General features: G+C 52.4%; 2 protein-coding genes across 2 annotated transcripts; one reads left to right on the top strand and one right to left on the bottom strand.

The window, feature by feature from the left end:
* Positions 1 to 3,084: 3,084 nt before the first annotated feature.
* On the top strand, positions 3,085 to 8,693 carry LOC142912359 (tumor necrosis factor receptor superfamily member 5-like). The gene is made up of 4 exons (XM_076060527.1): positions 3,085 to 3,194; positions 5,754 to 6,224; positions 7,136 to 7,340; positions 8,456 to 8,693. The coding sequence occupies exons 2-4, from the start codon at positions 5,777 to 5,779 to the stop codon at positions 8,691 to 8,693; spliced, it is 891 nt and encodes a 296-aa protein (XP_075916642.1). The 5' UTR covers positions 3,085 to 3,194; positions 5,754 to 5,776.
* Positions 8,694 to 12,428: 3,735 nt separating this feature from the next.
* Positions 12,429 to 23,701, bottom strand: LOC142912360 (uncharacterized). Its single transcript, XM_076060528.1, has 5 exons — positions 23,569 to 23,701; positions 20,405 to 20,709; positions 18,070 to 18,261; positions 13,729 to 14,664; positions 12,429 to 12,724 (listed from the first exon to the last, which is right to left on the bottom strand). Exons 1-5 carry the CDS (start codon positions 23,699 to 23,701, stop codon positions 12,554 to 12,556), a joined length of 1,737 nt encoding a protein of 578 aa, XP_075916643.1. The 3' UTR covers positions 12,429 to 12,553.
* Positions 23,702 to 24,401: the final 700 nt, after the last annotated feature.

Raw genomic sequence — 24,401 nt, forward strand, 5'->3', positions numbered from 1 at the left:
AAGTGTAACTGCTTTAGCGATTCCGAAATGTAAGATAATTTACTCCTATTGTGCTGTATTTTCTCTATTAATAATTCGCTAGCTTTGTGTAGTATTTGGTTAGCTTTAGAAGACTTTATGTGATGTGTTATTTTAACTGCGTTTGGTCGCGAAAGCCTACGTGTTAAACTGAATGAATACTTGTCTGATTGTGCATGTAACATTTTATCTGAGGGTCACACATTGAATATGTGATGTTAGGACAAAGTGTGTGTGTCTTGGAAGCAGCCTGTACAGAGAACTCGGGTGAGACCCGTTGTTCTTGTGATACAGGTCAAAGACTACTTTTGTGTTTCACGAAGCGGCTGCCTCTGGAGCAACTCATCGTCTTTGAAATAGGTAGCACACTCGGATCATTCATCAGTCACAAGGCAAACCACTTAAAAGTTACACGTATAGGAGGAGGTACATTCTTTACAACACGAATTGTAGTTTTGTCTTACGTGTTGACGTAGATTTTGTCTAACTGGGACTAGAAGTGCTCCTTGCTGATTGACGTCTGGATGTTCGTACCTATTGAAGCAAACCCCACTGCTGTTGTTGAGACATTGTGCACCAATAAGGGTCCAACACATTGATGGCCTTCAGGCCAGGAAAGTCACAACATTTGCACACGAAGGACGCATTCACGCAAATACCCCATGCTCCGTTTTGAAGTTTTAAAATGAAACATCTTTGAATTGTGTTGTGTTTTGAATTAGATGATTTTATTTCTTCATTAAAAGCTTGTATCAATTTACATGTGGAAGACTTCATTGAAAAGGACATTTCGTGTGAATTTTCTCTCGTCATTAAATAGATGGCCTTGCCGGGGGTTCGGTTCAATGTGGACACAAACAGTGTACGCACAGTATACACACAGTGTATACTGTGTTAAATCTCTCTCGTAACGTTGAGCGTAGGGGATCAAACCGGCCTGCAACCACAGTCACCTGGGGTGGTTTACTCTCCCCCCACCCCCCGGTTGTTGCAGCCTTTCCAGAATTCCTGCCTAAATTAAAACGTCGAGTTTAAATTTCGCTTTAAAGCTTTCGTGACTGCAAGGATTCATCTTCTTTGGTTCTTTCGGTAAGGTCACGTAGACTGAGAATAAAATAATAAAATAACACAATAAAATTATCACGACGTTTCGGCCACAACGCAAGCGCCCGTCTTCAGGTGAAAGGTGCAGACCTGTCGGGACAACAGAGCTTCAATGTCTGTCATCCCGTTAGGTCTGTACCTTTCACCAGAAGACGGCCGCTTGCGTTGTGGCCGAAACGTCGTGAGACTTTTATTGTGTTATTTTGTTGTCGAGTTTGCATGCTAAGATTGGTCCACAGCCACACACCAAGATCCTACAGGGACGTCTCTCTCTTTAATGTGGAACACCGGAATGGAGTGAAATCACAGCTGACGCATCTGAAGGCATTCCTGTATTCCCCCGGGGAACGTTTCACCCCACACGTACGTGTGTGCGTATATACGTCACTTTATAAAATGAGTGCAAACCTGCAAGGGAGGAAATATTAATATAATTATGTGTAAGTTGAAATGGATTTTTGTTGTTGTCAAGGACAATGTATGCCATTTGAGCCTCTGATGCAGCCGGACGTCATCAGTAAATGTCAAAGCAGCCAGACGAACTTCCCTCAACACGAGCAGCAGAGAGATTGTCAACACCGCTGGCGTTTCCCTTCGTACCCCAACTCCCATCGCTCGCCTCTTTTATTTTTACGCACAATTAAAGAGTCATTGCCTGAAACGCCGCCGACTGCATACACGTTTAAACATTTTGATTTAAAGCTTTCGTGACTGCAGTGATTCATATTCTTAGCTCTTTCGGTAAAGTCACATAGAAGGGAAACAATAAAATAATAAAATAATATATCTTCTTTGGTTCTTTCGGTAAAGTCACGTAGAATGAGAATAAAATAATAAATTAATAAAATAACGCAATAAAATTATCATATATTTTATTATTTTGTTTCCCTTCAACGTGACTTTACCGAAAGAGCTAAGAATATATACGTTTAAACATTCTAAGGCCACGGTGTTGTTAAACGTTTTGCTGTCGTGGGTAATTATAACCGTCATCAGGTTGCGAGTTTGACATTTAAAATGTTTATTGCCGCATGAGCCGAGTGGAGCGGAGGCGCAGTGGTTAGCACACCGCCCAGGTTCGATTCACCGCCCACGGCGGCGCGCATCAGTGGCAATATTCGAACCGGTCCTGGACCGACCCACCTACCCTTCACTCCCCACACTTCACCAGCCCCCACTGGCCAGAGTGGTCAAATATGGTGAATCACCCCCCCACCACCACCATCACGACCGACAACAACGGCGTGCGGAAGGGGTGAAGTGACCGTGACCACCATCCAGCAGTGGGTCAATCAAGGACTGACTTCAATCTTTATTTAAAGATTTCGTGACTGCAGGAATCCATACGTAGTAGGTAGAAAATAAAAAATATATATTTTATTTTATACGTACGTATAAAATAAAATGTTCATTCGGTAAAGTCACGTAGTAGGTATAAAATAAAAAATATATGTTATTTTATACCTACGTATAAAATAAAATCTTCTTTCGGTAAAGTCACGTGGCTTTTCCGAAAGAACCAAAGCGTAAGGACTGACTTGGTCCTTACATTACGGAACACGTGACAAGCCACAGCAATGAGCATCACCCCCCCTGTCCCCCCCACCCCACACACACTTCCGCTCACACACATCACTTCCGCCCACGCCCCTCACTTTCACTTCCTGCCCACGCCCGTCACTTTCTGCCCACGCCTCACTTCCTGCCCACGCCTCACTTCCGCCCATTTACGTCACTTCCGCCCACGCCCATCAACTTTCACTTCCTGCCCATGCCTCACTTCCTGCCCACGCCTCACTTCCGCCCATGCCTCACTTCCTGCCCACGCCTCACTTCCTGCCCACGCCTCACTTCCTGCCCACGCCTCACTTCCTGCCCACGCCCGTCACTTCCGCCCACGCCCCTTGGCTCTGCTGTTCGGTGGCTGAGCACGTGGGTGGGGTGGGGGTGGTGGTGGGGATGGGGAGTTTCCCACAAGTCGACGAGAAGCGAGCGAGTGGCGAGCGGCACATCCGAAGGGCGACTCCACTCACAGTCGCCCGGGGCTCCGCACCGCCTCCACGCCCCCCGAGGTAAGAGACGGGACGCGGCGAGGATGGAGCGGTGGGGACGCCCGCGCCGTTCCTGGCCGTGCCCCCCGGTGGTCGACTCGGCCTCGAGTGAGCTCCTCGTCGGGTGCGGCCCTGGCGCTTGGTCCGCCCTCCCACCTCGTGCAACCTTTCCCCGGCCTTCGCGGCCCTGCTCGCCGGCAGCGCTTTGCCCCCGGCGGTCTTGCCGGAGGCTACCCGTGGGATCTTTGTCTTTGGGTACATCGAGCGTGACCTGAGACAGTGGGGGCCGAAGTTTGACTCCCTGCCGCGGTGAACGCGACGAGCGGAGAGAGCCTCGTGGCGTGTACACAAATCGATTAAAAAGCACCATATTCTTAGTTTTTTCGGTAAAGTCACGTTGAAGAGAAACAACAAAATAAAATAACAAAATATATATATTTTCTCTTCAACGTGACTTTACCGAAAAAACTAAGAATATGAATTACTGCAGTCACGAAAGCTTTAAATCAAAATTTAAAAAGCACCAGTCGGAATTTCGATTTAAAGCTTTCGTGACTGCAAGGATTCATCTTCTTTGGTTCTTTCGGTAAAGTCACCAACACGTAGAATGAGAATAAAAATAATAAATTGATTAAATAAAATAACACAATAAAATTCTCACGACGTTTCGGCCACAACACAAGCCGTTTCAATGCTAAATCCTATGCTAATTCCTTTGTCAAGGCGCTCTGTTTCTTCTCACACAGCTTAAAGGTCGCGGTCTGAGCTTGGCTTTGTTCGCTCCAGCGCTGTCCTCCAGACAGTCTCGTCCCTTCACCTGATGAAGGCCACTTGTGTTGTGGCCAAAACGTCGTGAGAATTTTATTGTGTTATTTTATTTTATCAATTTATTATTTTATTCTCATTCTACGTGGTGACTTTACACAATACCTCCAGTCAAAATGTAAACAAAAAACATACTATGATAATATATAATGCATTGACCTTGAAACTGGTTGGTCCACACCAAGGGACGGCTTTCTTTCTAAGGGACAATGCCACATATATTATCATAGTATGTTTTTTGTTTGCATTTTGGCTGCAGGTATTGTGGTTAATGCAGTAGACATGATTCCTTGTTAAAAGGTTTCAGTTTTGTTGCCAGAAAAAAAGGGGAAAAACCCTATTATTATTACAAATCGTGCGATTGATAAAGAGTTGGAGCCGTGATTGGAATACGTGATTGTAGCGTTTCGCCAAGGCGAAATGCCAAAGTCGCTCGCGACACTGCCCCAGGCTTGGGGCTTGAGTCCCCTGCTGATGTCTCTCTGTGCGGCAGGATGTGGCGATCCACTCGGCATACAACCTCGCACTCCCCACCAAACATTCCCCGTATCCCTCCCCCCACCTCGATGTCCCAAGATCCCCGTCCTCTCATCCACCCCCCCCACCACCACCACCACGATCCGATTGTGTCGAGAAGATTCCAGAAGAATGGATTATTTAATAAAGAATTAAAGCTTTCGTGACTGCATAAATTAGTTGCTGTTTTTTTCGGTAAAGTCACGTATGTAGGAATACCATAACGTTATATTAAAATAAATCAATCACGACGTAAAGGTAACTTCCCCGTAGAAGTGTGTTAATAAAGAATTAAAGCTTCTGTGACTGCATAAATTACTCATTGGTTTTTTCGGTAAAGTCACGTATGTAGGAATACCATAACGTTATATTAAAACAAATAAATCACGACGTTTCCTCCTGCCCCGTCCTTTCTCTCTGGCCCCTCCCCCAACCTTCACTTCTTATTTAAGGCTTCCGTTTCATCCGACCTCACTTCTCTGTCCGTCCTTGCCTCTTGGTGTCTCTCTATTTCTGACTTGTACCTCGTATTTGTTCACTCTGTCTATGCTGGTATGTTCAATCCAGAGGTTGAACACGAAATTTAACACTCTTCTGAAATTCGTGGTCCGCCAGGTAAGTGTCTGTGTTGTTGACCTGACTGGTTGTGTATCACGTAATTTTCCTTAGGTTTGTTGAATTCTCGTCTCTCCTTGTTGTATTTGCCTCCGTGATTCGTTTCTTACGCCTGATGAGGATCGCTTGTGTTGCGGTCGAAACGTGATTGATTTGTTTTAATATAATGTTATGGTATTCCTACACACGTGACTTTACCGAAAAAACACAATGAGTAATGTATAATTTGTCTCATTGTTTTATCCCCGTTGTCTGTGAACTTGCGTTTGAACTCTGCGGTTTTCCCTTTGTCTCGTTGCGCCCCCGCGCGGTCCGTCTCTTTGCCGAACAACAATTGTGGTGATCGCATCGGTGCCCATCGAATGGTCGGCGATGATACCGCCCCCCCCGCCTTGCTGATCTCGATGCGGCGGTCATCGTTGTCGTCAGCCACGCGGTCATCGTTGTCGTCAGCCACGCTCGATCCTTGGCGGAGATGAAGACCCTCCCGCCAACCCACGGCCGTCTCTCACCGGTCGCTGGTGACGACGCACCAGCGATGTAACGCGACGCACGGCATCTCCCGCCCGCCTGTGCTTAAACACAAAACGTGCGCGCTCCTCCCGCACCCCCCCCCCCTCGCAGATCGCATCGGGGCTACGCTAGCGATGACAATGATGACGACGATGACGACGACGATGTTGCTGCTGCTGCTGGTGGTGATGACGGGGGCGGCGGCGTCGGCAGACGTCTCGCCGATGCCTTCACCGTCCCAGCCGCCGTGCGGGCTGTGTCCCCCGGGCCACCACGTCTCGCTGCCGTGTTCCACCAAGGCCAGCGAGCAGCAGCAGCAACAGCTCCTCCTGGAGGACGCGTCCGACGTGGAGGCGCGTTGCACGCCGTGCCCGCCGCGCCACTACACGCAGTTCTGGAACTCCCTGGACCGGTGTCTCTACTGCGGCCCGCCGTGTAAGGAGGGCCAGCGGCTCGCAAAGGAGTGCAGCCCCACGCACGACCGCGTGTGCGAGTGCGAGCCGGGCACCTTCCTGATGCTGCCGCAGGAGTTCTGCGAGCGGCACAGCGGCTGTGCCGCCGGGCACGGCGTCGTCACCAAAGGCACGCGCGGGGTGGGGGGGCGGGGCGGGGTGGGCGGGGAGGGGCTGGGCTACACCACGTGTGTCGTTGCCATTCGTCCGGCGATCGATTCGCCCGTGACCAAAGACGCCGCTCAATCGTTGCGTCCGATTTAATTAGTTGAATCGATAAGGGTTCGTTCCGCGTGGCCTCCCCCGTCAACAGATCCCTGCGGCGAAAAACGCATGAACGCCCAAACTCCCCGTTCATGCATTCTTCATTCATTGGCTAGAGGTTAAATCGTTCGCGCATTATTCCTGTTGGGCGCTGGAGATTGGAACAATCTCGGGATAGAGCTCCTTCGCGCGCAGCGCGAGATTTCTACCCCACTCAGAAATCAATTGGTTCCTACTTTCACTCCTTTGATGATCATTCATTTGTAAACGTATTTACTGTGCCCCGCCGGCCAGTGCTCGTCAAGTCGGGGGGAATCTTATCTCCACTCTCCTATCTCCCAGTTATCTCCCAGCACCAATTTATGCCTATTCTTCTTCTTTCGTTCTTTCGGTAAAGTCACGTAGAAAGAGAATAAAATGATAAAATAACACAATAAAATTCTCACAACGTTTCGGCCACAACGCAAGTGGCCTTCAGGTGAAAGGAACAAACCTGTCGGGACGACAGAGCTACAATGAAGAAGGCCACTTGTGTTGTGGCCGAAGCGTCGTGAGAATTTTATTGTGTTATTTTATTATTTTATTCTCATTCTACGTGGTGACTTTACCGAAAGAACCAAAGAAGATGAATCCTTGCAGTCACGAAAGCTTTAAATCGAAATCTATGCCTATTCTCTTCTCATCTTTCTCTCTCTCTACGCATCTCTACATTTTGTCCCGCGTCTCTGCCCGCCCGTGCGCCCCCCCCCCCCGTCTCGCGTCTCCGTTGTTCCGCAGGATCCCCGCGCGAAGACACGCGCTGCGCCCCATGCCCTCGGGGATTCTTCTCCCCCGAGGCGTCGGCGGACGCCCCGTGCCGCCCACACACAAACTGCTCCGGCCCGGGCTCCATGGAGCTGCTGCCCGGGGCCTCCACGCACGACGCGCTCTGCTGGTCGGGCGCCCGCGTGGAGTCGCGAGCGTGGGGACGCGGGGCCGGCAGGTGACCGCTCTCTCGCTCGCTTTTTTTTCCACACGGACGCGTCGTTTTAGCGGCAACCGTAGATCGACGGCGTCAAATGTTGATTTAAAGCTTTCGTGACGGCAGTGGATTCATATTCTTGATTCTTTCGGTAAAGTCACCACGTAGAAGGGAAACAATAAAATAATAAAATATATATTAAACAATAAAATTCTCACGACGTTTCGACCGTAACGCAAGCGGTCATCATCAGGTGTGAAAAAACCAACGGTCGTGAGAATTGTATTGTTTTATATATATTTTATTACTTTATTGTTTCCCTTCAACGTGGTGACTTTACCGAAAGAACCAACAATATCAACGGCATCGTCGGAGGACCGCGCTACTGGCCTCGGAGGGCAGCCGGTGCGGATGCCGCACGTGCCCACTGGGGAGAGTGCTCCGGGCTGGACACGCGTTCGCAATCTGGTCCACGGTCACGTATTTATCCGTTTAAAAAGACTACTACAACCGCAGTACATTTTGGATGTGTGTGTGCGTGTACGTCTTTGAGAAATTGTAACGTAATTGTGAAGAGGTCGCCGGTGCATTCTCCACGTTGCAGGAATAGAAAACGATAGGAATGTTCGCCACTTGAACGAGACGCTAAATTCCACGCGATGGCGCGTGACCGACCGGTAGCACAGCGAGAGGTACGCTGACGCGGTCTCGCTGGCTACAGAAGCATTTTCTGAGTCCATACTCTTTGGTTCTATTCGGTAAAGTCACGTAGGTAAAAATAAAACAACAAAAATCACGACGTTTCGGCCACAACACAAGCGGCCTTCATCAGGTGAAGGGACCGGGCTGTCTCGAGGACAGCGCTGGAGTGAAACACAGCCACGCTCAGACCGCGGACCTTTAAGCTGAGTATGGATCCTTGCAGTCACGAAAGCTTTAAATCTAGAATGTTCTGAGTCGCCAACCCGGAACGGATCTCGGTTGCCTGACTGCAAGCTGGCACGACGCCCGCGCCTCCCAATTAGCGAACGAGCTGGCTACGTGCAGTGCGAAATAAGTACGGTGAAAAGTCCACCTTGCGAAAGGTGATCCCGGAACAACGCGCTTTACATCTCCTTCCCTTCCTTCCGCTGCAGAGCCTCCGTCGCCGCCGCCGCCTCGTCCGCCGCCCCGGCCAGAGGGCCCGTGCGACGCCGCGACCCTGCGGTTCGCGGGCGGCGTCCGCCGCCTGCCTCTGTCGTGCCTGGCCCACCGCGGCGCAGGGAAGGCCGCCCACGTCCGGGAGCTGCTGCTCGGCGCCATGGGCGACGCGGGGCGGCGGCGCGGGCGCGGGCGCGGGAAGCAGGGGGGGGAGGAGGCTGGAGAAGCACGTGAAGCTGCTGCTGCTGCTCCGGGTTTGCGCGAGGAGACCGCCCCGCCGGGTGGAGGGTCGGTGAGGATGCACGGTTCGCCGTTGCGGAGAAAGACGTGGTCGAACAAGATGGGGGTGGGGGGGGGAAGGGCCTTTTAAATGGTCGTGTTGTAGTAGTCACGAACCGAGCGTGAGGGCTCAGAAACATTGGTATAGCAACCATTTAAATCAATGTTTCAGCTGCCCAGCCGTGATTATATTGGGTTAAGTTCGGCGAGTTGACCGCGCAAAATTGCCATCTTAAAAGGTGATTTGTTCGAATAATTCTGGGTTTCAGAATTTAAAATGTTGGTTTGATCGCCATGCGCGTAGGGAAGCCGTGGCTCCTGGTGGTAGTTCCGCGTGACATGCTGCTGTGGGCCGTTGGGCAAACTGCAGAAACATTTTTGGGAAAGAGATGACAGTTTTATATAAGCTGTAGCCGGAGTCTTTCAAGCCCGTCGATTGAAGCCCTCTAAATTATCCAATATAGAACACTCATCGCATTAATGAAATCGACTGTAGAGGGTTAAATAATTACACGATGAGTGGTGATGATGAGGTATGATTAATTAAATTACATTCCATAGCTTGTAACAGAGGACACACATTAAGGTTATCGCATGCCACAAACTGCTTTGGGGGCAACATAACAGTGACTAACTTTAATAAGCCCACATTATTAACAAACGCTTCCTCACGACTGAAACCTTTAATCGCTGAACATTTCAGACAATTTGCCCTGTTATAAGGTGCAGAAGAGTACGGCGTAGTTACGAACAGCGACCACCGTGACAGCTAAAATGTTACAAAAATCTCCGATTTGAAGAAGGTTCATCGATAAACACATTCTCCTGCGGAGGGAGCTGGTAGGAACGTTGGGTTGCTCGGTCAATGGCCAGGGTCAACGGCAGTGTGGTGTATTCCACAAATAGGTCCGACTGTGAGGGCGGGCACAAGCCGGCGTGAGTAGGTTAAACGTTGAGTTTTATAAGGGCACCACGGGGTGACCAGTCCCTCCCCACCCAGCCCCACCCCTCCCACCCCCCACCCAGCCCCTCCCCACCCTCCCCTCCTCACCCTCCCCACCCAGCCCCTCCCCTCCCATTTTTGGATGCACGACGGACGGACACAACAATAATCCCCTGTGGGCTGGTGGTGTAATAACCAGGAGGTTCCTGCCAGTACAAGCATGTGTTTTTCACGTGAAGAGAGAATGGAAATATATTTCAGCAGTATTCACAATCTCTCCTACAAGCAGGGCTCTCAACGTTTCCCTAGAATGCGTGCTGGCTTGGAGTTAGGAATTATTAGCAGAAGGCACTGCACCCAGAGAGTGTGAGATACACCCATCGTAAGAGTCCATGTTGTTGTGTAGGCCAATTAGTTTAAAGGGCAATGCATTACCGAAGGATATTTGTTTGAACAGTTTACCGCAAGTATGTGTGGTTAATGCAGACTGGATGCCTTGTAACAGGGGTCCGTTTCGTGTTTGAACATCTTAACACCTGCCGCCTTATTGCCAGTAAGGGTAAATCCTCCTTTTTGTATTATTCCATCGCTATGTTTATTGCTCCAAGTATCCTTACAATCAATCCAATGAGAGCTTTATACAAGAACAATAAGGATACACGAGGATATGGTTTGTCAAAGTTCCCAGAAGAGTGTTGATGTGAACAAAAATAACAAAAAAAGATTTCGTTGGTGAGATTTCTAGAGAAACATTTCTGGAGCAGAGCGTAATGTACCTCTAAGTACTGGGGGACTGGTTAACGCAGTTCCTCCACATGTTTGTTGACAGCACAGTATGTTTATAGTTGCGTGTGCACGCGCGTCACATGACGTGTGCACGCATGACTTTTTTGGAATGTTCAATGTGTTTTTGTAATTGTCACGGATGGTTACGTGTCGACTGTTGAAACCTATGAATAAAAGTTGCACGAAATGTCCGCGCGTTCAAAATTCCTCGCCAATTCGGAGCGGATCCGAAATCCGCAAATACGTCGTCAGCTACGATCTGTCGTTTGCCGGCTGAATGCCTCCCTTCAATCGTGGCTGCGGTGGCAAAAAAGCCACCGAGCTTTTTCTGCCCGTGAGCTGTGATCTTACCGCCCCGTCTGCGTTCATCGGTTATCGCCCCCTTATCGCCGTGCCGCCCTGAACAAACTCAACAGAAGGCCTCCACGGTAATATTATATTGTCCTGAGAGGAGTTACGGTCGTCCTGAAGCCAACTCTACCAGAGCGAGAGAGAGAGAGAGGAGGCAGTGTGCGTAGAGTTGTGGTGGGCCCCCGAAAGTTCACCGCGACAAGTCAGGGGCCCCGATGCTGATGGGAAGATCGCCAGTTGGGGTAGACACGTGGCTGCGCCTCACCACGTGACCTCTTGACCCGCACGACTGAATCCGCATTCCTAAGGCTACGCGAGCACCCCGCACCCTTCCCGTGCGCTTACAAGAACAGAACCCACATCCCCCAGTAGCCCCCCCCCCCCCAGCCTTAACAGCATGTTAGGGCAAATACTAATAGGAATCCACTGGAGACAGAGCCGGATTAAGATTGTGTAAGCCCCCTGGGCTACAGGTACCGTGAGGCCCTCTGGTAAAAACTGTTGAAAAGGAAAACAAAGTTAAAGAAAAATAAAATGTTTTTTTTTTACAAGGCTAACAACGAATAAAATTCGGCATGCGCAACTGAAATCACTTTTCATTTCGTCTCTGGAGGCGCTTCAGCTGGACGAGGCCCCTGGGCTGCAGCCCCTGAAGCCCCCTGCCCCCACGCCCGAATCTGGCCCCGATGTTGGATGTTGGTGGATGAGTGAGCGAGTGAGGACGAGTGAGTGAGAGAGAGAGAGAGGGGAGTGTGAGTGTGGACGAGTGAGTGATGTAAGCGCTATCGGTTCATCCGGCGGTTGTTTATTTTAGCGTTTCGGCGGCAAACGTGCGACCGGGGCGACAAGCTCGTACGTGCGGAACGTTGCAAATTACGCGGCTGTGGAAACTTTAGCTGACGTGGAAATAAGTCGATAATCATTAACATTATGAGACCTCCTTTGCCAAAAACAAGATATAGGAATAGGTTTTACCCTTTTAACTGGCACAAAAACTGACACCTTTATTCAAGGCATCATGTTTGCAATGACCACAACACAAGCAGTCAAAATGCAAACAAAAAAGACAACTCTGATAATAATATGCACTGTCCTTGAATTTGATTGGTCCACACCCGAGACAGCTTTTCTTAGAGCCTAGTCTCCATTGGTGTTGGACCAGAAGACGCCAAAAGGCGTACAACTCAAAAACAGCGCACTATCAGAGTATTGAGGGCTCGGGGTGAGCATTAACATTACGAGACCTCCTTTGCCAGAAACAAGATATAGGAATAGGTTTTACCCTTTTAACTGGCACAAAAACTGACACCTTTATTCAAGGCATCATGTTTGCAATGCATTTCTGAAATGATCGTCTGATGATGAAAACTAATTCACTTACAACTGATTTAAAGCTTTCGTGACTGCAGTAATTCATATTCTTAGCTCTTTCGGTAAAGTCACGTTGAAAGGAAACAATAAAATAATAAATATATTATTGTTATATATTTTATTATTTTATTGTTTCCCTTCAACGTGACTTGACTGAAAGAGCTAAGAATATAATATTACTTAGAACTGTTTTTGTCCTTCCCCCCCCCCGCTCCCGCATCTCCGACTAGCGCACGGTTGGCATCGTGCTCACGCGCACCTACGTGTACGCACCTGGCCGAGTCGGTGGGACACCCTTCACCAAACACACACTGCTGCATTCCGAGGTGGGTTGACCGCCGCTCCCCCCTCCCTCCCCGCGCTGTCACACGCCACGCGGGGAGGAGCCGCGTGCCGCGGCGGTCTCCGCCAGCACGGCCTGCAGCAGGCCGATGTAGCGAACCGTCGCGCGCAGTGTCGCCGCCCGCGACGGCCGGAGGCGGTCCGGCGGCAGCAGGCGATGCAGGAGCAGGAACGCGCGGTTCAGGTTTCGCACCTGAGGGCACGGACACGCAGACGGACGGACGCGCGCGGACACGCCGTCAGTGCCGGGGATGGACGCCGCTTGGCCCTTGAGCGGCGGCGCTCGAGGGCCAAGCGGCGTCGAATTTAACTCGCTCCGCCACCCGTGGGCGAGGACTCGGTTCGACCAGACTTCAACCGTCTCGCGTCACCCCGTGCCGCGTTCCAACAACCGCATGGCAGGCCACGATAACGCAAAGTCATAGTAATAGGTTTTACCCTTTTAACTGGCACAAAAACTGACACCTTTATTCAAGGCATCATGTTTGCAATAACCACAACACAAGCAGTCAAAATGCAAACAAAAGAGACAACTCTGATAATAATATTATGCACTGTCCTTGAATTTGATTGGTCCACACGCGAGACGGCTTTTCTTAGAGCCTAGTCTCCACTGGTGTTGGACCAGATGACGCCAAAAGGCGTACAAGGGTAAAACCTATTACTATATCTTGTTACTGGCATAGGAGGTCTCATAATGTAAACGCGAAGTCACTCAAAAGCACGGGGAGAGAAACGGACGCATGGGAGGATGGGCACACGGACGGACGGATCCGAGTTTTAAGTTAAAAAATTATTTGTTTTACGCGGCGTCCTCGTCGCGGGCCATCTCTTCGCGCGACGATGAGCGACTTTACGTTTTACACCTCAGACGTTTGAAAGGGCACCCGCCAGCTCTCCCAGTGGCAGCTATCCTCGTGCTGCACCACGTGACGCCCGGCCTGCAAGTGGGGGCCAGTCGGGAGGAGACTGTTGCTGCTACGTGTGGTCCCAACTGATGTAGGTGCAGTGTCAATGTTTAAAACGTCACCCACATGGACCACGATGGGCTACTCTATTCACGTAATCGCTGGTGTGGCCTTCGAGATCCGAACTGAATCTGGAACGTGCCACCACTGGGCCATATCACCCCCCCTCCCCTCCCCCCCCAAGTTTTGTTTTAGTCTGAGTCAACCTAAGGGGATCGTGGCTTCTCACCCGGATCCTTTCGCGCACGTTCGCTTTGCTCTTCCGAGCTAACGCGGCAGCAGCCGCTGTCCTCGGGGAGGCGGAGGAGCTCCAGCGGGAGGAGCGCGAGGAGGTGGAGCAGACGGCGGTGGAGGAGGTGGAGCAGACGGCGGTGGAGGTGGTGGAGCAGACGGCGGTGGAGGTGGTGGAGCAGACGGCGGTGGAGGTGGTGGAGCAGACGGCGGTGGTGGAGCAGACGGCGGTGGAGGTGGTGGAGCAGACGACGGTGGAGGTGGTGGAGCAGACGGCGGTGGAGGTGGTGGAGCAGACGGCGGTGGAGGTGGTGGAGCAGACGGCGGTGGAGGTGGTGGAGGTGCTGGAGGTGCTGGAGGGACCCGTGAGAGTCCTGCAGAGCCCAGCTGGAATCTGAGACCCCTTGAGAACCACGCTGGACGACCCCCCTTGCAGCATCCGCTGCTGCTGTGGCTGCTGGTGGTGGTGGACCTGCTGCTGGTGGTGGACCTGCTGCTGCTGGTGGACCTGCTGCTGCTGGTGGTGGTGGACCTGCTGCTGGTGGTGGTGGTGGACCTGCTGCTGCTGGTGGTGGTGGACCTGCTGCTGCTGCTGCTGCTGGTGGTGGTGGTGGACCTGCTGCTGCTGCTGCTGTTGGGGGTAGTGGACCTGCTGCTGCTGGTGGTGGTGGTGGTGGACCTGCTGCTGCTGCTGGTGGTGGTAGTCGACCTGCTGCTGCTGCTGCTGGTGGAGGAGGACCTGCTGCTGCTGGTGGTAGTGGACCTGCTGCTGCTGGTGGTAGTGGTGCTGCAGGAGGACGATATCGACGAGACTTGGCTGGGAGTTGTCTCGCAGCTCGCCGCGCTGCACGGCAGAGAAGAGCTCCGGTGCCGGGGTGCGGAACAACCGGGGTGGCGGCGCCGGGGTGCCCCCCCGGTGGCCCGGTGCTCGGCGCTGCGGAAGGAGAAGCGCAGGGCGAGAGCGAGCGACCCCCTCTCGATGGGGGGGGGGGGTAAATTCGTTGGCCTGCTCTTCCACGCTGGCCAAGACGACTCGGGGAGAGGCGGCGGCCACCCCCACGCCTCGGCCCGCCGCACGCGACCTGCCCCGTTGGGCTTCGACTGCCGCACCACAGAGACCGCCACAGAGACCGCGAGTCTCGTGGCAAACAGCAAATACAACACAGCCAACACAATGAACACAGCACAGCGAACACAGCGAACACAACACAGCGAACACAGCCAACACAGTGAACACAGCACAGCGAACACAACACAGCCAACACAGCAAACACAGCGAACACAGTGAACACAACACAGCGAACACAGCACAGCCAACACAGCACAGCGAACACAGCACAGCCAACACAGCAAACACAGCGAACACAGCGAACACAACACAGCCAACACAGCACAACACAGCCAACACAGCGAACACAACACAGCCAACATAGCACAGCGAACACAGCGAACACAACACAGCCAAAACAGCACAACACAGCGAACACAGCCAACACAACACAGCGAACACAACACAGCGAACACAGCACAGCCAACACAACACAGCGAACACAGCACAGCCAACACAACACAGCCAACACAGCGAACACAGCACAGCGAACACAACACAGCGATCACAGCACAGCGAACACAGCACAGTGAACACAGCACAGCGAACACAGCACAGTGAACACAACACAGCGAACACAACACAGCCAACACAGCACAGCGAACACAACACAGCGAACACAGCACAGCGAACACAGCACAGTGAACACAACACAGCGAACACAACACAGCCAACACAGCACAGCGAACACAACACAGCCAACACAATACAGCGAACACAACACAGCGAACACAGCACAGCCAACACAGCGAACACAGCACAGCGAACACAGCACAGCCAACACAGCACAGCGAACACAACACAGCGAACACAACACAGCGAACACAACACAGCCAACACAGCACAGCGAACACAACACAGCCAACACAACACAGCGAACACAACACAGCCAACACAACACAGCGAACACAACACAGCCAACACAACACAGCGAACACAACACAGCCAACACAGCACAGCGAACAGCACAGCGAACACAGCACAGTGAACACAACACAGCGAACACAACACAGCCAACACAGCACAGCGAACACAACACAGCCAACACAACACAGCGAACACAACACAGCGAACACAGCACAGCCAACACAACACAGCGAACACAGCACAGCGAACACAACACAGCCAACACAGCACAGCCAACACAGCACAGCGAACACAACACAGCCAACACAACACAGCGAACACAACACAGCCAACACAACACAGCGAACACAACACAGCCAACACAACACAACACAGCGAACACAACACAGCCAACACAACACAGCGAACACAGCACAACCAACACAACACAGCGAACACAGCACAGCCAACACAACACAGCAAATACAACACAGCCCACACAGCACAGCGAACACAACACAGCCAACACAACACAGCGAACACAACACAGCCAACACAGCGAACACAGCACAGCGAACACAACACAGCGATCACAGCACAGCGAACACAGCACAGTGAACACAGCACAGCGAACACAGCACAGTGAACACAACACAGCGAACACAACACAGCCAACACAGCACAGCGAACACAACACAGCGAACACAGCACAGCGAACACAGCACAGTGAACACAACACAGCGAACACAACACAGCCAACACAGCACAGCGAACACAACACAGCCAACACAACACAGCGAACACAACACAGCGAACACAGCACAGCCAACACAGCGAACACAGCACAGTGAACACAGCACAGCCAACACAGCACAGCGAACACAACACAGCGAACACAACACAGCGAACACAACACAGCCAACACAGCACAGCGAACACAACACAGCCAACACAACACAGCGAACACAACACAGCCAACACAACACAGCGAACACAACACAGCCAACACAACACAGCGAACACAACACAGCCAACACAGCACAGCGAACAGCACAGCGAACACAGCACAGTGAACACAACACAGCGAACACAACACAGCCAACACAGCACAGCGAACACAACACAGCCAACACAACACAGCGAACACAACACAGCGAACACAGCACAGCCAACACAACACAGCGAACACAGCACAGCGAACACAACACAGCCAACACAGCACAGCCAACACAGCACAGCGAACACAACACAGCCAACACAACACAGCGAACACAACACAGCCAACACAACACAGCGAACACAACACAGCCAACACAACACAACACAGCGAACACAACACAGCCAACACAACACAGCGAACACAGCACAACCAACACAACACAGCGAACACAGCACAGCCAACACAACACAGCAAATACAACACAGCCCACACAACACAGCACAGCGAACACAACACAGCCAACACAACACAGCGAACACAACACAGCCAACACAACACAGCCAACACAACACAGCCAACACAGCACAGCGAACACAACACAGCCAACACAACACAGCGAACACAGCACAGCGAACACAACACAGCCAACACAACACAGCGAACACAGCACAGCGAACACAACACAGCCAACACAGCACAGCGAACACAACACAGCCAACACAACACAGCGAATACAACACAGCCAACACAACACAGCACAGCGAACACAACACAGCCAACACAACACAGCGAACACAACACAGCCAACACAGCACAGCGAACACAACACAGCCAACATAACACAGCGAACACAACACAGCCAACACAACACAGCACAGCGAACACAACACAGCCAACACAGCACAGCCAACACAACACAGCCAACACAACACAGCGAACACAGCACAGCCAACACAACACAGCGAACACAGCACAGCGAACACAACACAGTGAACACAACACAGCGAACACAACACAGCAAACACAGTGAACACAACACAGCCAATACAACACAGCGAACACAACACAGCGAACACAGCACAGCCAACACAACACAGCGAACACAACACAGCCAACACAACACAGCGAACACAGCACAGCGAACACAGCACAGCCAACACAACACAGCCAACACAACACAGCGAACACAGCGAACACAACACAGCCAACACAACACAGCCAACACAACACAGCGAACACAACACAGCCAACACAACACAGCCAAAACAGCACAGCCAACACAACACAGCCAACACAACACAGCGAACACAACACAGCCAACACAACACAGCGAACACAACACAGCCAACACAACACAGCGAACACAACACAGCCAACACAACACAGCGAACACAGCACAGCCAACACAACACAGCGAACACAGCACAGCCAACACCGCCCCTCACCGGCTGGCCAGGCCAGGGGTGCCCCGGGGGTCGACCCGGCTCCAAAGGCCCCGCGGGTCCCGGAGGCCACTGCCGGAGTCTCGCCGGGTCCGCGGAGGCCACGGGTCCCGGAGTGGTCACGGGGCCCCATGGGTCACGTGACCCCCGGGAGCCGGCGTGCAGCCGCTCCGTGGCGCAGGGGGCGACGGGGCTCTGTGGTGCATCAGAGACGTTCACAAGGCACTGTGGTGCATCAGAGGCGTTCACAAGGCACTGTGGTGCATCAGAGGCGTTCACAAGGCACTTTGGTGCATCAGAGGCGTTCACAAGGCACTGTAGTACATCAGAGGCGTTCACAAGGCACCGTGGCGCATCAGAGGCGTTCACAAGGCACGTCACGTGCATCAGAGGCGTTCACAAGGCACTGTGGTGCATCAGAGGCGTTCACAAGGCACCGTGGTGCATCAGAGGCGTTCACAATGCACGTCACGTGCATCAGAGGCGTTCACAAGGCACCGTGGTGCATCAGAGACGTTCACAAGGCACGTCACGTGCATCAGACGCGTTCACAAGGCACAGTGGCGCATCAGAGGCGTTCACAAGGCACGTGGTGCATCAGAGGCGTTCACAATGCACTGTGGTGCATCAGAGGCGTTCACAAGGCACCGTGGTGCATCAGAGGCGTTCACAAGGTACTGTGGTGCATCAGAGGCGTTCACAAGGCACGGCACGTGCATCAGAGGCGTTCACAGGGCACGTGGTGCATCAGAGGCGTTCACAAGGCTCTGTGGTGCATCAGAGGCGTTCACAAAGCACTGTGGTGCATCAGAGGCGTTCACAAGGCACTGTGGTGCATCAGAGGCGTTCACAAGGCACTGTGGTGCATCAGAGGCGTTCACAAGGCACCGTGGTGCATCAGAGGCGTTCACAGGGCACGTCACGTGCATCAGAGGCGTTCACAAGGCACTGTGGTGCATCAGAGGCGTTCACAGGGCACGTGGCGCATCAGAGGCGTTCACAAGGCACTGTGGTGCATCAGAGACGTTCACAAGGCACTGTGGTGCATCAGAGGCGTTCACAAGGCACGTCACGTGATTTTGTTTCTGCTGAAGGTCAACTCGAGGTCAAAGTGATTTGCCGATCAGGTGAGCGGCGGTGCTCATGTCCGGTTTCACAGCCCTGAGCCGATGGTGGAAATTCCATATTCCTCTGGCGGGGGCGATCCCTTTCAACTCCTCCCCCCCCCCCCTAACAAAGTGGTCGTTATTTTATCGACCCTGGCAGGACTGGAAAGGCGGCGGAATTAATCTCCTGAAATGTCGGAGATAGGCGCACGCGAATGAAGATGCATACACACACACACGTGCATTCATTCGTTTGCACTACAGATCGGTGAAATAAATGTGCGGTCTTAATGAGGACCTACTGTGCAATGTGTGTTGACGTTCGCGACATCGCGGGGGGGGGGAGGGAGGGGGGGTGGCGAGGGAGCTCCGTTACCTGTGAGCGTTGTGGGATGGCACGGCCGTGCGAGGCGTTGCGCGCCGCCACGCAGCAGATCACCCCGGCCGGGGGTGCCGGCGGGGCGCGCCTGGTGCCTGCCTGGCTCACAGCGGCAGCAGCAGCAGCGCCAAGGGCTTTCACGCCATGCCACAACACCCCACTGCTACCACCACCACCACCACCACCGTCACTACCGCTACTACCATCGCCACCATCGCCACCATCAATATTACAACCAGCACTATCACTACCAACACCACCGTCAATACCACTACTACCATCGTCACCATTGCCACCATCAATATTACAACCAGCACTACCACTACCAACACCACCGTCACTACCACTACTACCATCACCACCATCGCCACCGTCAATATTACAACCAGCACTACCACTACCAGCACCACCGTCACTACCACTACTACCATCACCACCATTGCCACCATCAATATTACAACCAGCACTACCACTACCAACACCACCGTCAATACCACCACTATCATCACCACCATTGCCACCATCAATATTACAACCAGCACTATCACTACCAACACCACCGTCAATACCACTACCATTGCCACCATCAATATTACAACCAGCACTACCAACACCACCACTACCACCACCACCATCATCAATACAACCACTACCATCACCACCAATGTCATAACCACCACTGCCACCGTAATCAATACCACCACTGCCATCACCGCCGCCGGCACGTGGAATAAGCCGCCCTACCTGCGGCACGCCCGCACGACTCGCAGCGCCTGGCTGGGGCTCACCGGACCGAGTCTCACCTGGAGGACTCGGGTCTACCCGTGCGGCGACTCGCACCTGGGCTGCCGACACTTGTGTGAGAGGCGCCCCGCAGATTGGCGTCCGACCGTGGCACGCCAGACCGCGCCTCCGCGTCGCCTCCGCTCCTCGCGCCCGCACGAGTCCCGGCGGCGTCTTCGCCGTCGCCCGCACCGCGACCCGCGAGCTCGCCGCCCGCCCGCCCGGCTTGCCAACCGGGCGAACGCGACTCCGGCTTCGGGCGGGGCGCCCGCCGCTCGCCCGCCGCCCACGCCGGCGTCGACACCGGCCGCACGCCCGTCGTGAACCTCCAACGAGCGTGGCCCTTCTGAGAGCCTGGCTGGCACTCAGCCACGCCTGGCTGGCACTCAGACACACCTGGCTGGTATTCACCCACACCTGGCTGATACACAGCCACACCTGGCTGGTACTTATCTACACCTGGCCGATACACAGACACACCTGGCTGATACACAGACACACCTGGCTGATACACAGACACACCTGGCTGATACACAGACACACCTGGCTGATACACAGACACACCTGGCCGATACTCAGCCATGCCTGGCCGATACACAGACACACCTGGCTGATACACAGGCACACCTGGCTGATACACAGGCACACCTGGCTGGTATTCACCCACACCTGGCTGGTACACAGACACACCTGGCTGATACACAGGGACACCTGGCTGTCACTCACCCACACCTGGCCGATACACAGGCACACCTGGCTGGTACACAGACACACCTGGCTGGTACACAGGCACACCTGGCTGGTACACAGACACACCTGGCTGATACACAGACACACCTGGCTGATACACAGACACACCTGGCCAAGGCACATCTAGAGCTACGCGCAGGTAACCCTGCGATAGTGAGACTAGCCCGGTGCCGACACCACGTGACGCAGCGCCTGCGAGTGGCCACGTGGTGCTCGCGGCTGCGGCCTCTCCTCCTCCTCCTCCTGCTAAGGAGTTGGAGTTGGGAAGAGTCTCGCTGGCAGCGCTGCACTGCATGGCGGTCGTGACGCTGCTGCTGCTGCCTCTGTTGCCGATGATGATGCTGTCAGATAGCGACAAGGGCAGTGATGATGATGCTGCTGCTGCTGTTGAGGGCCGATGATGATGCTGCTGCTGATGATGATTGAACTGATGATGCCACTTAATGCTATCGCAGCTGATGATGATGATTGACAAACATGATTGTTATATTCTTTGGGTCTTTCTGTAAAGCCACGTAGATAAAAAATATATATAAAAATAATAACAATATCATATAGCGGGAGAGCTGCTGAGGCAGTAAACATAAATGTGATTCCTGCAGTCACGAAAGCTTTAAGTCATTAATATTATGGTCATCGCAAAAAATCCAAACGGCTCGGCATTGTACGAAATGCATAACGTAACCCAAGAGCTACAGTATTATTACTACTACCACTGCTTAACGCGGTGTTTGTTGTTGTTGTTGAAATTAAGAATTGTCACATTCTCCAGAAAGTGCGTCTATGAATCTGGAGACTACGGTAGAGAACGCACAGAGTTGGGGGTCTGCCACGCGTCCACACCCCACCCCCCACTCGGCTATTTGTAGCTCGAATAACAAACGTAAACGCGAGACAACAGACCGTCCTGCTGGCCTGGTGAAGCTTCACTTTGTGCCCCAACTCCTTACAACATCACCACCACCACCAATGTCGAGTCCAGTGAACGATCATTAACAAGCCCTCCACAGCGCCGGCGGTAGCCACCGCTCCACACACGCACCGAGTGAACAATTCACTATTCACTAGGCGCACTCCTCCTTCAGCCTGCCCGCCTTGATTCATCAATCAGTGGGATTGCGACACTAATTTGCATAATTGATTGGCCGATGCCTTGACGGCCACGTGACGCTGGGAAGCCACGCGCGTGGATGTCAATGATTGCCAATCGGGTTAATGAGTTAATTGCGAGAGCACGTGACGTAGACGCGTGTTTACAATGCATTATTGGCACTTATCTATTATATTCATCACTCGCACGAGTGGGTGGAGGTTTATACATTGTGTCCGTGTGTGTGTGTCTGTGTGTGTGTCTGTGTGTGTGTCTGTGTGTGTTTGTGTGTGTCTGTGTGTGTGTGTGTCTGTGTGTGTGTCTGTGTGTGACTGTCTGTGTGTGTGTGTCTGTGTGTGTGTCTGTGTGTGTGACTGTGTGTGACTGTGTGTGTGTCTGTGTGTGTGTCTGTGTGTGACTGTCTGTGTGTGTATGTCTGTGTGTGTCTGTGTGTGTGTGTCTGTGTGTGTGTCTGTGTCTGTGTGTGTGTCTCTGTGTGTGTCTGTGTGTCCGTGTGTCCGTGTGTGTCTGTGTGTGTGTATGCGTGTGTGCGTGTCTGTGTGTCTGTGTGTGTGTCTGTATGTGTGTCTGTGTGTGACTGTGTGTGTGTCTATGTGTGCGTGTCTGTGTGTGTCTGTGTGTGTGTCTGTGTGTCTGTGTGTGTGTCCGTGTGTGTGTCTGTGTGTGTCCATGTGTGTGTGTCTGTGTGTGTGTCTGTGTGTGTGTCTGTGTGTGTGTGGAAGCGTAACACATTGTAGTGTAGTGGTTAGCGCTACGCTGCGCTACGAACCCGGCGACCCGAGTTCGATTCCCGCTCACGGCCACCACCGGTGACGATTATTTTAACCGGTCCTGGGCCTCCCCTAGGTCGTCTCAGCCTCAAACGAGTAACTGCTGTGGTGTGTGAACATCCCCACTGGGGAGACAAAGGCGGCCGGGCGTTGTGGATCCAAGTCCTGGGCGAAGCCGGGTAGTACAGCTAGTATTTTATAATCAAGGCCATCTGTCACACTTATAACGTACTCGGTACATGCTGTCAGCTCCACTGAAACAAATTACGTAATTATCTTCATTATGAAAATCATGCAGGTCAATCACCGTGGCGTCAATTATTTTGAAAAATATTGCAGAGCATTAATGTAATGGACGATGCCCATTTATTAACGACGTTAACGAACCTATTTGTTATTGATGTTTTAGTTTTTCCCGGTCAGGAAATAAAACAAATTTAAACCAGCTACAACAATCACGGGGATATGACGGTATCTAGCAGATGGATTGTACGATCATCACGGATCGTACGATTGTCGTTGATACGGCGTAGTATCACCACGTCGCGAGGACCCTGTGTAGCGTCGGACATACACAGCACGTGCTGCCCGGTGTCTACTTACCTGTGGTTGGGGGCACAGTCAAATTGGGGGTGCCACCCTGCGCTGGGGAGAGACAGGGAGCCGGGACGTTGAGGGGCCGGGTTCTCCCCCCACCGACCCCGGGTGAGGGGTTGGGGATTTCTTCCAGAGCCATGATGATAAACAAAGGCAGGCCAAGCCCACTTTACCACGCCATTTGCTTAATCGGGACAGTTGCACGCACGCCTCTTAACTATGCTCAGATATATTATTGGTTCTTTCGGTAAAGTCACGTTGAAGGGAAACAATAAAATAATAGAATATATATAAAACAATAAAATTCTCACGACGTTTCGACCGCAACACAAGCAATCATCATCAGGTGTGAAAACCTGATGATGACTGCTCGTGTTGCGGTCGAAACGTCGTGAGAATTTATTGTTTTATATATTTGATTATTTGATTGTTTCCCTTCTACGTGGTGACTTTACCGAAAGAACCAAGAATATGAATCACTGCAGTCACGAAAGCTTCAAATCAAAATTCATGCTCAGATGTGTTTTTGGCATCTTTTTTTCCCCCCAAACGTTATTCCAGAAACGTGCGTTCCGTATGACGTCACGTGACGAAGTGTCCGTCTGGAACTCTCGCGAAGCGGAGCGGCGGCCTCCACCACCCCTCCCCCCGCTCGCGAGGCGGATTTCGCAAGCGTTTCTGAGATTCCCTTCAAATGACCTTCGATTGACACACACACCCACCAGGAGGAGGGGGCACAACACTTCACGTCGATGCCCTGCGACGAGGCGAACAAACAGCATGTTGATTGGACGAGTCGAATTATGGTGAGAAAAAAAATATTTATTTGTGTAGAGCTG

The sequence above is a fragment of the Petromyzon marinus genome, unplaced genomic scaffold, assembly GCF_048934315.1.
Source record: "Petromyzon marinus isolate PM22_M1 ecotype Great Lakes invasive population unplaced genomic scaffold, UKy_Petmar_22M1.pri1.0 PM_G_Scaffold_2, whole genome shotgun sequence".
NCBI lineage: Eukaryota > Metazoa > Chordata > Hyperoartia > Petromyzontiformes > Petromyzontidae > Petromyzon > Petromyzon marinus.